The sequence below is a fragment of the Dromiciops gliroides genome, chromosome 1 (assembly GCF_019393635.1).
Source record: "Dromiciops gliroides isolate mDroGli1 chromosome 1, mDroGli1.pri, whole genome shotgun sequence".
In the NCBI taxonomy this organism is placed as follows: domain Eukaryota; kingdom Metazoa; phylum Chordata; class Mammalia; order Microbiotheria; family Microbiotheriidae; genus Dromiciops; species Dromiciops gliroides.
Window position 1 is genome coordinate 46,431,126 of NC_057861.1, and position 14,873 is coordinate 46,445,998.

The window sequence follows — 14,873 nt, forward strand, 5'->3', positions numbered from 1 at the left end:
CACTTAACCCTGTTTGCATGTAAAATGAGCTGGAGAAAGAAACTGCAAATCCCTCTGGTATCTATGCCAGGAAAACCCCAAATGGGGTCACAAAGAGTCAGACAGGATGGAACAACAACAACATGAGGTTATTATACAAAGACCCAAATGAACACAACTCCCTGCCCTCAAGGGGCTGATAGTCTACGGACCAAAGGAGAAAGGAAGAAAAGCAAAACTGCCTCCAGCTTCCAATCAGTGCCCAGAGGCTGGACTCACTTCTAGGGGACCCATGCCACCTTCCTGCCCCCTCCTCAGAGGCCTCTGTTCCCTCTGTGGTGAGAGCTCCTTCCCGCCCCCCCCCCCTGGCCCTGCCCCTCCCAGCGATAGGAAGTGGGTGTGGGGGAGCAGAGGCCTTTGTAAGAGGAACTGATGCTCCCAGTCCTGTTACCCAGAGAGCCAGCAACAGGCCATGTCTGAGCCCCCACCAGGAGCCCCCTGAACCTGGCTCTCCCAGCAGCCACAGCCACCTGCTTCACCCCAGGGGACCCAACCTAGGGCCACAGGGACCCAGAATTGCAGCCACTATGGTGAGTTCCTGTCACAGTGCAGCTCTCAGTAGCTGGCCTCAGCTTGAGACAGTTCCTTGCCCCACCCAATCTTGTCTGGGTAGTGTCTGAGGGACAAACCCTGACCCTGGGTCCTCTCTGGGCTCCATCCCTGCTTCAGACAGACCCCTGAGGCCCATGTCCATCCCTGCTTCAGCCCAAGTGAGACATCCTTCTCCCAGGCCTGCCCACCTTCCCCCAAGACCCAAGAAAAATGGATGGGGCCCCTGAGTGCCAAAGGTCTGGGTTCTAATCCCAGATCTACCCCTGACCCTGCCCTGTACCACTATGGTGAGTGTCTTCCTTGCTTTGTGTCTCAATTTCCTATCTGTTAAATGAGGAGGATGGAATTAATTATCTAAAAGGGTTTTATGAACTAAGGACTCAAGCCCAACTCTTTCCTGGGGAGCTCAAAGCCAGAGTTTTAAGGGATTGGTCCAAGGGCACCTGAGGCTGCCCATTGAAGGGAGAGGGATATCAAAGTTCATCCTACCATTGCTATTTGTCCAGGAAACTGCAGGAGGACTGGAGAGTCTCCCTCCCTTCTGGCCCCAGCGACAGGCTATTGCCTGAGGACCCAGACTAGCATTGGTGCCTGTGGCAGGGATCAGGGTTCAGCAGGGATGGGATTCCTTTAATAATGATTACTATGATAAACCTGCATAAAAGCACTGCATTGGCTATTTCTGAACTGTTGGTGTCCAACCAGAGTGTGGAAAGTCCTAATGCTGATCCCCATAGGCCTTGAGATGTGAGAAAGACTCTGGTCAGGCCGGAGCTAGGATACCTAAAATCTCATCCTGAATCTGCTGCTGGTGGACTGCTTAATCTCGGCACACTCTCTCCTTTTCTAGGACCTTGGTTTCCCCATCTGTCAAGTGAGATAGTTGGATCAAATGATCTCTATGCTCTCAGTTTGACCATTCTGTGTTTTAAGGTCTCTCCCAGCCCCGAAGTCCTTGGTTGTATTTCCTAAGGGTTCTCCCAGTTGAGATCCCTCTCAGCTTTGATGCCTTCTGAGACTAGGAGCAGGGCTGGGTAGAACTGAGCTCTAGGCTCTGTCTTGAGCTCGCTCTGTGTCACCAAGCCAGTTGCTTCAGCTCTCTGGTTTGTGACACCAGTGACTTTCTGGGGATCTCTAGACCAGCCTCTGTTCCCCCTCTGGGCTGCAGTGGTAGAAATCAAAGTTCAGGAACCTTTGCCTCAGCTCTGCCTATCTCTTCCTCTAGCCTGCCTTGTACTGTTCCAAGGTGTCTTTCTTTGTTAAAGGTATGACAGGTTGTAAAGATCTAGGAATGAGAGTGGAAGAGTGAGATGACTGGTCCCTGAGGAAAGAAGGGCTGAGGAAATCCATATCTAAGTCCCTGAAGGGAGTTAGGGTTGGAGCCTGCATACCTGCAGTGTCTGAAAGGAGAGGAAAGGGGCAGCTAGGTGGTGCAGTGGATATAGCACCTTGGAATCAGGAGGACCTGAGTTCAAATCTGACCTCAGACACTTGACACTTACTAGCTGTGTGACCCTGGGCAAGTCACTTAACCCCCATTGCCCAGCAAAAAAAAAAAAAAGAAGAAGAAGAAAGAAAGGAGAGGAAACCTGGGACTGAGGATCCATGTCCAAGAAGGGAAAGGGGCATTGTGGGGCCTAGATACCTTAGTTCACAAAAGCTGGAGGCCCAACTACCTAGGTCCCTGCTGAATGATTGAGCCTCCAAGAAGCACAATGACTGGAAATCAGACCACTGGGTCTGAAGGAGCCTTCTTTTCGGTTTTCTCTACTTCTGTGACATCTGTGCTCACCTCCACCAAGGAGAGAGACACCCCAATGGCAACATCTGTGGTCTCAGTGGTGGAGGTGACAAGAAGGCTGTGACAGTCCCAACGGTGTGTCAATTTCAGTGACAGACTCAAAGTGATAAGCAGTTGTGTTGATGAAGATGCTAGGAAATACAAAGCACAGAGTATGGCTGCAGGGGATGCTGGGAGGGACTATATTGGGAAGCTGACCTGCAGTCAGCACCCAGGGCTGTCTTTGTCTATGATAGAATGTCATGTGATTTCCCATGATAATTGAGGCAGCTAGAGGGCACAGTGGGTAGAGTATGGGACTTGGAGTCAGGAAGAACTGAGTTCCTGAATTCAAATCATGCCTCAGACATTTACTAGTTGTGTGATTAGACACCTCTGTGTACCTCAATTTCCTCATCCATAAAATGGGGCCAAGAATAATACCTAACCTCACAAGGTTGCTTTGAGGATCAATTGAGGTAGGTAACCTATCTCAAGGGCTTTGCAAACTTTAAAGAGCTATATGAATGTGGGCTAGGATTATTATTGATATAAGATCCAATAGGGCAGGAGCCACTTCTGCTTTTATCTCTGTATCCCCTTTTCAGCACAGTGCTTGACACATAGTGGGTGCTTTTTAAATTTCTTGAATTGGATAGGTTAGAACAGTGACAACCATGGTCATAGTAACAGCGGGAACCGATAGGGATGGGTTTCAGCAAAACAAAGAGTAATGGAACAAAGAGCAAAGGTGAGCATGGTGACAGCATCATTGATGGGGACAGAATTTTAAAGCTTAGATGATTTATGTTCTTGGCCAACATCAATATATGTATAACTAATGGTAATGGGAGGGAGAGAAAGAGAGATAATGAAAAGAGAGCATGGTTAGTCAAGAGAGGGGATGACTTGCTTTATGACCTTTGGCAAGTCCCCTCCCCTTCCCTGAGACTCAGTTTCTCTATCTGTAAAAATAAGAGAATTGGACTAGGCTACCTCGAAGGCCCTCCCATCCTCTCATCTTGAGCTCTAATGATCCTCCCAGCCCTGACACATTCTGTCTTCTAAGACACATGCACCAAATTAAAAATACAATAAAACATAAATAATACTAATGTGGTTTTTTTTTTAAGTCAAAATGCAGCCCACAGGGATCCTTTAGATGGGTAACTTGGTGGCCCTGTTTCTATTTGAGTTGCTCAAAGGCCCCTCCCAGCTCTGACAGTCTATGTTTTAAGTTCCTTCTGAACTCTGATATTCTATCCTCTGAGGACCCTCAGAGCTCCAAGAGCCTAATTTCTCAAATGACAGAAGCAGAAGGGACAGAAAGAACTAGATTTGGATCAAGATGAGCAGGGTCCTATCCTTGGTTCTGCTGCCTATTAGCTATATGTCCTTAGATAAATCACATCAGCTCTGTTTCCTTCTCTTTAAAATTAGGGATTGGGGGCAGCTGGTGGCACAGTGGATAGAGCACCGGCCCTGGAGTCAGGAGTACCTGAGTTCAAATCTGGCCTCAGACAACACATAACACTTGCTAGCTGTGTGACCCTGGGCAAGTCACTTAACCCCAATTGCCTTGCTTAAAAAAAACAACAAACAAACAGTAAGACTCTAAAATTAGGGATTGGTTGAGAGATGATCTTAAAAGTCTTCCCATACTTGACACTTTGTTCTAAGACTGTCTCACTTTTGTACTCAAAATAATAATTAGCATGTATATTTCACCTTAATATTTGCCTAGCACTTTAACTGTATTTTCTCACTGTTTGTGAGCTGAAGGGAGATGCAATTATTAGCCCTTTTTTGCCATTGAGGAAACCAGAGCTAAGCAAGGTTAAGTGATTTGCCCAGGGTCACACAGCTACAGTCTGAGGCTGGCCTAGGCAAGTCACTTCACCCTGTTTGCCTCAGTTTCTTCATCTGTCAAATGAGCTGGAGAAGGAAATGGCAAACCCCTCCAGTATCTCTGCCAAGAAAACCCCAAATGGGGGGCGGCTAGGTGGTGCAGTGGATAAAGCACTGGCCCTGGATTCAGGAGTACCTGAGTTCAAATCCGGCCTCAGACACTTAACACTTACTAGCTGTGTGACCCTGGGCAAGTCACTTAACCCCAATTGCCTCACTAAAAAAAAAAAGAAAGAAAAAGAAAACCCCAAATGGGGGTCAGGAAGAGTCAGACATGGCTGAACAATAATAAACATCTGACTCCAGACCAGGCTGGCTACACCCCTACATCTATAATGCCCCACATGTACTGAGCATATTAAAGATGCCTGTAGATTATTTGTCAGGCCTTCAGCTCAATTTTCCATGACTGACAATGGCCAGTGACTGAGGGAATGTCCCAGAGTGTCTGTGGAGAACATTTTGATGGAAAGTAGCACTTGGAAGTTTGCAGAGCCCTTAGCTCCTCCCAATAATCTATTGAGGTGGGTTCCCCCAAACTCCCAGTCACTATCTTTTTTTTTTTTTTTTAGCAAGGCAATTGGGGTTAAGTGACTTGCCCAGGGTCACACAGCTAGTAAGTATTTAAGTGTCTAAGGCCGGATTTGAACTCAGGTACTCCTGACTCCAGGGCCGGTGCTCTATCCCCTGCGCCACCTAGCTGCCCCACCCAGTCACTATCTTACAGTAGCTGAATCCCTGAAATGAAAGCCCCTCCAAGGTCAGACAGCTGATGACCTGGGCAGAACTGAACTCTGAACTCCAAGACTAACACACACACTAACAAGAACTCCAAGTCCAGTATTCTTTCTATTCTACTTATAGATGGGACAAGTGGTTAAGGCACCGGACCTGGAGTCAGGAAGGCCTGAGTTCAAATCTGATCTAGGAGACTTATCGGCAGATCATTTCATCTGTTTGCCTTAGTTTCCTCATCGGCAAAATGCAGTTAATAGGGGCGGCTAGTTGGCGCAGTGGATAGAGCACCGGCCTTGGATTCAGGAGGACCTGAGTTCAAATCTGGCCTCAGACACTTGACACTTACTAGCTGTGTGACCCTGGGCAAGTCACTTAACCCCCCTGCCCTGCAAAAAAAAAAAAATGCAGTTAATAATTGCACCTAATTCCAAAGGTTGTTTTGAGGATCAAATGAGAGATTTATAAAGCACCAAGGACATAGTAGGTTCTTAGTAAACGTTTATTTGTTTTTGTTTTTTTAACCCAATGCTACCTCTTCCCTCTCTTCTCCTCTAGCCCTAAAGCTGGGAAGGGGTAGCAGGAAGGGAGAGATCAGGGATTAATTAGGGAGGATGGGATTAATTAGGAACCAGGCAGGTCAGGATGTCTGCTAATTAGAGGTAAGTCTATACTCATGAGGATCTCTCTCTACACTGGCTGTTGAAATTTAGAACTTTAACTTCACCTTCAGAGTAGGGTGGGGCTGTCCTAGAGCCCAAGAGATGCTGTAGCAGCAGCAGGAGCACCTCCCCAGGGCAGGGGCCACTCTTTGCAAGACTTCCCCCCCACCCCAGGTTGGCCCAGGCTGCGGGCAGCGGGGAAGGAAGGAAGGAAGTGGCTCTTTCTTACTCTTTGCTCATCATCCTCTGTAGCCCTAGGAGCAGAGGGGGAGGGGAGGGGAGGCCAGTCCAGAGCCTTCCCTAGAAGATCCAGCCACTGCAGGTCCCAGGGAGGCCCCATACAAACTGGCCTGACTTCTGACTCCTCCCATATACTGTTCAGTGCTAGTCAACAAACTGCTTATTATAGTGGGTATGACCTGGAGCAAAAAAGCACTTAACCACTCCAAGTCTCAGTTCCATCGTCTCTTCAGTGGGGATAATAAATAGCTGTACCTGGAGCTGGAGCTAGCAATTCTTGCTTCTGGGACAGATTCCCAGAATCCGTGGGGAGGATGGTGAAGGCCAGGGAAGAGGAAGGGAGCATGGATGGACAATCTGCCCCAGTTGGGTGGAGTTGCACCAAGGAAGGGGTGATCCCTCCCAAAGAGAGTTGGCCCTCACCTTCATGGTAGTGGGAAGGGGGCAACAAGGAGAATGAAGATGGTGGTGCTGGGAGAAGGTGGGCCTTGAGAGGTGGGTATAACAGCAAGAGGATCCTGGGGGTAATGAATGGCCTGGGGCTGGGCAAAGAAGTAAGGAGTTAGAGAGCCTGCCCTCTCAGAGCTAACATTCAACTGGTTAGAAGGAGAAATACATCTACATCTCTGACACAATGGAGGGTGAGATCAGGAGTCAACATATTATGAGAAATGAGAGGAGAGGAGGCTCACTTTTGGGGAGTGGGAGAGAAGCTTCAGAAAGGAGCTGCACCCGAGGTGGACCTTAAAGGAAAGGAGGAAACTCAACACATAGAGATGAGAGTAGTTCATTTTCTTTTTTTTTTTTTTGGTGAGGCAATTGGGGTTAAGTGACTTGCCCAGGATCACACAGCTAGTAAGTTGTTAAGTGTCTGAGGCAGGATTTGAACTCAGGTCCTCCTGACTCCAGGGCCAGTGCTCTATCCACTGTGCCACCTAGCTGCCCCAAGAGTAGTTCATTTTCAACATAGGGATGAGGGCCCCAGCCTCTGAAGACTCTTCCAACATCCTTCCATCCTCTTTTGTGATTCTTCACCAATCCTACACAGGGTTTGTTCAGCCTGGAGGGTGTCATGACCTAGGTTGGCCTGATGGGTCCAGAGTCATAGAGACGGGGTGTAGGGGATGGGGGAGTTAAAGACTTCCTGTCCTCCCCATCACCCACTGCTGCTAACTCTTCTCACTCTCAGCTGTCCTCCTTTCACAACACCCCCAGTTTGGTTGACTCATCCAGCTTGTAGTCAACTGTGACCACAACCTCTTTTTCCAGACCTTCCCTCTTTTCCTCCCCCATTTTCCTCAGCTCTGCCTTCCTCTATCAGGAAGAGATTTCAACAACTCACCAAATATCCACTAGGATATGTAAGCCCACAGAAGTCTCCTGGCTGGGAAGCCGAAGGTGTACCCAGAAGCTTCTATGATTTGATCTCAAAAGATCATGGCTGGGGCAGCTAGGTGGCACACCGGCCCTGGAGTCAGGAGTACCTGAGTTCAAATCCAGCCTCAGACACTTAACACTTACTAGCTGTGTGACCCTGGGCAAGTCACTTAACCCCAATTGCCTCACTAAAAAAAAAAAAAAAAAGATCATGGCTCATGGATAGAGCACCAGCTCTGGAGTCAGGAGTACCTGAGTTCAAATCCTGCCTCAGACACTTAACAACTTACTAGCTGTGTGACCCTGGGCAAGTTGCTTAACCCCAATTACCTCACTAAAAATAAATAAATAAATAAAAATAAAAGATCATGGCTCCACAAGCTAGCAAGAGGGTAGAGAGGACAAAACAGACAAGAATACCATCAACCAAATCCTGCCTGAGACATTTACCACATGTATGATTTTGAGCAAGTCACTTCATCTCTCTGGGACTCAATTTCTGCATCTAGAAAATGGGGATAATAATAGCTCCTACCGGGGGTAGCTAGGTGGCACAGTGGATAAAGCACAAGCCTTGGATTCAGGAGGATCCAAGTTCAAATCTAGCCTCAGACACTTGACACTTACTAGCTGTGTGACCCTGGGCAAGTCACTCAACCCTCATTGCCCCACCAAAAAAAAGAAAAAGAAAAAAAAGTGTTATGCCAAAGCCAGCTATATTATATATTATCTAGAAGGCCTTCAGTTTCTTCTTCTACAAAATGAGGAGGCTCTAAATAGCCTTCTAACTTAGCTCTAAATCTATGAGCCCTCACTGATTAAGAAGAACCGGAAGCCAAGGGAATTCCATCCCTTGATTGTCTCATGGGCAGGCAAGTATTGGAGCAAGAATTCTGACCCATGTCCTCCAATTCCAAACCCAGTGGTCCTTTCCTCCATGACTGGCCCAGTACCTCCTAGGCTGTGTTAAGTGGCTCCATCCCAGCCAGCAAGCTTCCAGCACCATAGAATTTAGGGCCAGAAAGGCCCTCCTGTGGCCCACTTGAGGACTGTGATCTTTCTCAGGAAGGAAGAGGCCCCGGTGGATAACTCATACAAGAACCAATGTCTCCAAACCCCAGCACATCATAGACCAAAGCGGATCAGGGTGTTTGCCTGGGAGAGGAAACAGAAACCAGGAAGTTTGGCAGCAAACTGGGGAATTAAAGAGGCAGCCAAAGCTAAGAGGTGTCCTTTGTTGGGGGGAGGGGTGGCATGAAGATGGGGGAGAGGAAGCTGAGCATTAGCCTGGGCCTCAGTTTCTTCCTCTATAAAATGGGGAGGTTGGACTAAGTGACCTCTAATGTAGGGTTCTTAATCTGGGGTCTATGAGCTTTCAAAAAACAAACCATTTTTGATAACTATATTTCAATTTAGTCAGTTTCCTTTGCAATGCTATTTTTTTGTGTGGGGCAATGAGCTGCCCCCTTGCAATGCTGTTTTACAAATATTATTCCAAGAAGGGGCCCAGGGGTTCAGAACACACCCAAAAAGGTCAAGAATCTCTGCTCTATGGGCTCTTTCCTTGTTCTGAACCCAAAATAGTACTAACTGTAACTCTCATGTCTAAATAATTTTCACATTCTTCCTAATATTCAAAATTTATATCCCATACCCCGCTTCTCTTCCACACTTCCCCCGCCTCCTCCCACAAACAACCAAGGGTGTGTTGGCACCTACTCTAACCAGCTCCCCACTTTAAATTTTTGGTGTAAGCATTCACACCTGCAAAAGGTTTGGGTCTTTTGTTTGCTGATTGTTGAGACTTTAAAATGTGCTGGAGATGATAAGAATACAGATTAAATTTAAAAGTATATTGTGGGGGGGGGGCAGCTAGGTGGTGCAGTGGATAGAGCACTGGCCCTGGATTCAGGAGGACCTGAGTTCAAATCCAGCCTCAGACACTTGATACTTACTAGCTGTGTGACCCTGGGCAAGTCACTTAACCCCAATTGCCTTACAAAAAAAAAAGTATATTGTGTGTGGGGCAGCTAGGTGGCACAGTGCATAAGGCACCAGCCCTGGATTCAGGGGGACCTGAGTTCAAATCCAGCCTCAGACACTTGACACTTACTAGCTGTGTGACCCTGGGCAAGTCACTTAACCCTCATTGCCCGGCAAAAAAAAAATTTTTTTTAAAGCATATTGTGTGTATATTTTTTCAATCTAATGACACTGGCCTCCTGGCTGTTCCCATCTCTTGAGCTCCTGGCATTTTCTTGGTCTGTCCCTCATCTCTAGAATGTTCTTCCTCCTCATCTCTGCCTTGTGGCTTCCCTAGCTTTTTTTTTTTGAGACCAGAATCCCACCTTCTAATAGAAACCTTCCCTATCCCTCTTAATTATAGTGCCCCTCCTCTCAATTATTCCCTATTAATCCTGCATATAGTTGTGCATATTTACTTGCTATCTCCCTTATTAGATTGTGAGTTCCTTGAGGACTGGTACTAGTCTTTTTGACTCTTTTTGTATCCCCACAGTTTAGCACAGTGCCTGGCACATACTTAGTAGGCTCTTAATGAATGTTTATTGAATGACTGAATGATCTCCTCCCCACCCCCCACCCCCCACTGTTAACCATTTACCAGCAGTTACCACTGCGTAAACCTGTATGCTTATGGTAGACTTGGTAGGTATCCATCCCTGGCTCCCTCAAAGGCTCCCTCAAAGGCAATTGCAAAGGTGGAGCCACCTATTGCAAGGGTGGAGCTGTGTATTAATGAACCACAGAATCTCACCATCTAGTCCAACCCATGCCTGCACTCAGCACAGTGCTTGACATGTTGTAAATCCACTTAATAATCCCCAAAGTGGTCGCCAAGTCTCTGCTTGAAGTCTTGCAGTGATGGGGAACCCACCACCCACTCCCCACATTCTGCACTCTGGGACTGATCAGAACAATCTAATCTTTCTTCCTTAGACAACTATCATGTCACCCCCGAGTCTTCCTTTCTGCTGCTAAGCAGCCTCAGTTCCTTCGGTCCTTATAGCTAGCTCTAATTGTTAGTTTTTCCTTTCGTCAAGCTGTTGCAGGCTCTCCTTGTTGCTGCTGCCCCCACCTCTAATCTCCTCTAATCCTCTCACAATGTTAGGGCTCTAACACTAGAGGGAGATCTTCCATTTTCCTTCTAACATACTTCTGTACACAATGTATCCTTCTAGAGGAATACAAGCCCTCTGGAGATTGTTTCATTTACCTTTTTATATCACTCTTGCCAACTACAATTGCTTTGTACATATTTGGTGCTCAATAAATGTTTACAGATTCAGATAAGTCAGTCAATAAACACCTACTATGTACCAGGCACTGTGTCAAGTACTAGGGTTACAAAGGAAAGTAAAAGACCCTGCTCTAAGGAGCTTATAGTAAAAGGAGGGGAGGGGGCATCAACATGCAAAAAACAGTGTACAAACAAGATCTAGGCAGATAATCAAACATACTCATTGTAGACAAATGAATTGTTGATGGATTGTTGGTTAGTGAGAGAGGATTGAAAGGTAGGTGGGTGAAGGTTCCTTTGAGGCATTGGTAAATACTGGAAGATGATGATAAAACTTTAAAGTTTGCGAAGTACTTTAGAAATATCACCTGCATATTATCTGCCACTTACTATCTATGTGACCCTGGGCTAGTCACTTCACCTAATCTAGGCCCACATTTCTGCATCTACGAAATAAAGAGGTTTGCTTAGAAGGCCTCAAATTAGTCCCTTCTTATTTTAAATTTTCTTATGATCCTATAATGAATGATGTTAAAAGGCTTTTAGAATTGGGATTGGCAGGGGCCCTTCTTTTCCAAGAACCACCTCCCCTCCTCCTTCCCTCCTTCACTTAGGCTACCTCTCCATGGTCAGAAGATTGAGCCCTGAAAAGTCTTCCCCCAATTTTTCCTACAACAAAAAATGATCATCTCCCACAGTCTTGGCCATGCTTGCTCTCATAGGCAAGATGTAACCTGTAAACAAATGTAATTGGGGGGGGGGGGTGAATTGGCGCATGCCCAGATCACCTGAGAGGGAACCAGCCCATACCTTCCATCTTCCCAACTCCATCTTAGGCCATCTGAACATTTGCCAAACCCCCATTACACTAATAAGTATGAAACCAGGCAAAAGATGATAGAGAGAGATGAAAGGCAAATAATTACCAAGACATATGATAATAATTGAGACTGCTGCCCTTGTTCTTCCAAAGTACATCAAAACCCTCCCTTCTTCAAGCAGAGCTGGGAATTAGAGTGAAGTCAATTGCCCTGAGTCACCTTGCCAAAAGCCCTCTGGAAGATAAAGGCAAAGATCTATCTGTGAGGGCACTGGGGCATCAGCAGCTAGACTCAGGTATTATTGTGATGAGGACAGCCAGGAAGCCAGGGACAGGCAGATCTGATCCAAGAGACTTGCTCCTACTGCCTGAGAATAATCCTAAAGCACATAGCTCTAGAGTGTGTGGTTTTAAAAAAATCATTTGGGGGCAGCTAGGTGGCGCACTGGAGAAAGCACCAGCCCTGGATTCAGGAGGACCTGAGTTCAAATCTGGCCTCAGACACTTGACACTTACTAGCTGTGTGACCCTGGGCAAGTCACTTAACCTTCATTGCCCTGCAAAACAACAACAACAACAACAACAACAAATCATTTGGGGGCAGCTAGGTAGCGCTGAAGTGGATAAAGCACTGGCACCTTTAAAAATGCTTGTTCAGAGGCAGCTAGGTGGCACAGTAGATAAAACATCGGCCATGGATTCAGGAAGACCTGAATTCAAATCTAGCCTCAGACACTTGACACTAGCTGTGTGACCCTGAGCAAGTCATTTAACCCTCATTACCCCTTAAAAACAAACAAACAAAAAATGCTTGTTCATTCAACTTTTGTATATGTGCTGTCTTCCCCTATTAAAAGTCAAGCTCTTTGAGGGAGTGGACTATCTTGCTTGCTTGTGTTTTTATCCTCAGTATCTAATATTATAGCATAGCATCTAATATTATAGTAAACTAAATAAGTCATTTTTCATCCATTCATTTACCATCAGTCACCTCTGCTCACTTATCCTCTGTAGCTCACCATCATCTCTGTTCATCACCCACCTTCACCAAATTCAACAGATTTCAGTCTAACTACCTGCATAGGAAAAACTAAGTGGGGGCAGCTAGATGACGCAGTAGATAGAGCACCAACCCTGGATTCAGGAGGACCTGAGTTCAAATCCAGCCTCAGACACTTAACACTTACTAGCTGTGTGACCCTGGGCAAGTCACTTAACCCCAACTGCCTCACCAAAAAAAAAAAAAAAAAAAAAGAATGCCTTTTGTCCAGACTATGAGACAGTTTTAAAAACTGGTGGTAGCTATATAGTGTAGTGGATAGAGTTCCAGGCCTGGAGTCAGAAAGACTCATCTTCCTGAATTCAAATCTGGCCTCAGATTATCTGTGTGATCCTGGACAAGTCGCTTAACTCTGCTTCAGTTTCCTCATTTATAAAATGAACTAGAGAAGAAAATGGCAAATTATTCCAGTATCTTTGCCAAGAAAACCCCAAATGGGGTCATGAAGAGTTAGACACAGTTGAAATGACTGAACAAATAAAACTGGTTCCTCAGAATGCCTATCTTGGATAGACACTGTGTCTAGAAAATAAGATGGGTCTAGAATTGGAGAAGAGGAGACCAAAGTGGCTTGCCTTTGGGAAAATACTCAGTGATTTTAATTAACTCCCACCCTAAGCTTGTCCCTGAAACAAGGACCCATTAAAAAAAATACCAATATCCCTCCAGTGATGCTATATAGTTATGAGTCATGGCATACCAGAATTAGCCGCTGAAAACCTAAAATTGCAGGTCATATAAAGGGCAAGAAAAAGGACCATTTTGGGTGTGAATCAACTATGCCACCTTAGCAACCAAGAATTGTGCAGGGGAAGCAGCATAAGGGATAGCATCAGAAAGATGAATAACCAGGAAAGGAAATAGGCAGGGGCAAGAGATGAGATGTTGAAAGCCCTTGTGCTCCCTTGGTAGATTCATGATGCCAAGGGAATTAGAGAACAGCACCCAGAACATTCAGTCAACTCCTTTTGGAGGATTTACAGAAAGGCACAAACCAGAACTATGGAGGATAAGAAAGCAAGAAAGGGGTTCAACCCACAGTCACACAGTCTTCCAATCTAGGAGATCACAAATTCATTTTTTTTTAAATTGAAGTAACTCACAGATGGATGGTGCACACCTAGAAGACCAGTTCTCAAGAAACTGAGGCTGAGGGATACTTTGAGCTTGAGGGGTTCTGAGCTATAGTGTACTCTGCCTAATAGGCCCATGAATAGCAGCCCCTGCACTTCCAGCTTTGGCATGATGGGAAAACCCAATATGAGGAGGAGGAGGAGAAGGAGGAAGAAGAAAGGGAGAAGGTTTCATGTATTTATGGTATTTTAAGGCTCACAAGATTCCTTCCTCACAATTCCAGACTCCTTCCTTCTCCAGGGTCTTAGCCTGGCCTCTTTTTGCATCTGTGAATTTGTGAAGGTAATCTTTCACCCATGCCAAGAGAAGAAGCTCTCTCCTTATCTCCCTTTTTTTTTTTTTTGGTGGGGCAATGAGGGTTAAGTGATTTGCCCAGGGTCACACAGCTAGTGTCAAGTGTCTGAGGCTGGATTTGAACTCAGGTCCTTCTGAATCCAGGGCCAGTGCTTTATCCACTGCACCACCTAGCTGCCCCCTTATCTCCTTCTTGTTAACATCCTTCTATTCCTTCAGTCAAACAACAGGCATTAATTAAGCACTTACTATATGCCAGGCACTGTGTAGGTATGTATGATGTGTGTGTATCTACATATAGTAGTTTGCATATAACACAGTGCCTGGCATTATAGTAAGTGCTTGATTGCCTTCCATTTTCACTGTGAGCCTTATGTATATACATACATCCGGTGGAAAATGGAAGGCAATCCCAGAGAGAAGGCCCTTGGGGAGGGGGGGAGGGGAGAGGTTAGAGGAGACAGGAAAAGGTCTCTTGCAGAAGGGTAGATTTAAGTTGAGTCTTCAAGACAGCCAAGGAAGGGAGCAGAGATGAGGAGGGAGAGCGACTCAGATGACACCTTCTCTATGAAGCCTCCCCCGATCCCCTCTCTTATTTTATTTTATTTTTTTTTAATCATAAAAGTATTTTATTATTTTCTAGTTACATGCAGTGATAGTTTTCCACATCTGTTTTTGTAAGATTTCTAGTTTCACATTTTTCTCCCTCCCTTCACCCTTCCCAAGACAGCAAGCAATCTGATATAGGTTATATATGTACAATCACATTAAACATATTTCTGCATTCCCCTCTCTTATTTTAGAGCTCTTCAAGTTGCTATCTCCTTTGTGCTATTGCATTCTGCCTTGTTTGGGTATCTATAGGAGCACAGATTTAAAGCTAGAAGTGATCTCAAAAGTAATCTAGTTGGACACCCTCCACCCCATTCTACAGAAGAGACAACTGAACCTCAGAGACATGACTTACCCAAGGTCATGTAGCTAGTAAGCGTCAGAGCTGGGACTCAGAAACC

The 14,873-nt window shown here is 45.8% G+C and overlaps 2 protein-coding genes across 3 annotated transcripts in view; one reads left to right on the forward strand and one right to left on the reverse strand.

The window, feature by feature from the left end:
- The window catches only part of LOC122743591 (tyrosine-protein kinase ZAP-70), a 197,620-nt gene that overhangs the window by 97,262 nt on the left and 85,485 nt on the right, over positions 1-14,873 (reverse strand). The window lies entirely within an intron of this gene.
- Positions 438-14,873, forward strand: part of MYO1F (myosin IF) — a 53,372-nt gene continuing 38,936 nt past the window's right edge. For both annotated transcript variants that reach the window (XM_043988634.1, XM_043988641.1), the window contains exon 1: positions 438-569. In XM_043988634.1, the coding sequence (XP_043844569.1) occupies positions 567-569 (3 nt within the window). In that variant the 5' untranslated portion in view covers positions 438-566. The remainder of the gene's footprint in view (positions 570-14,873) is intronic.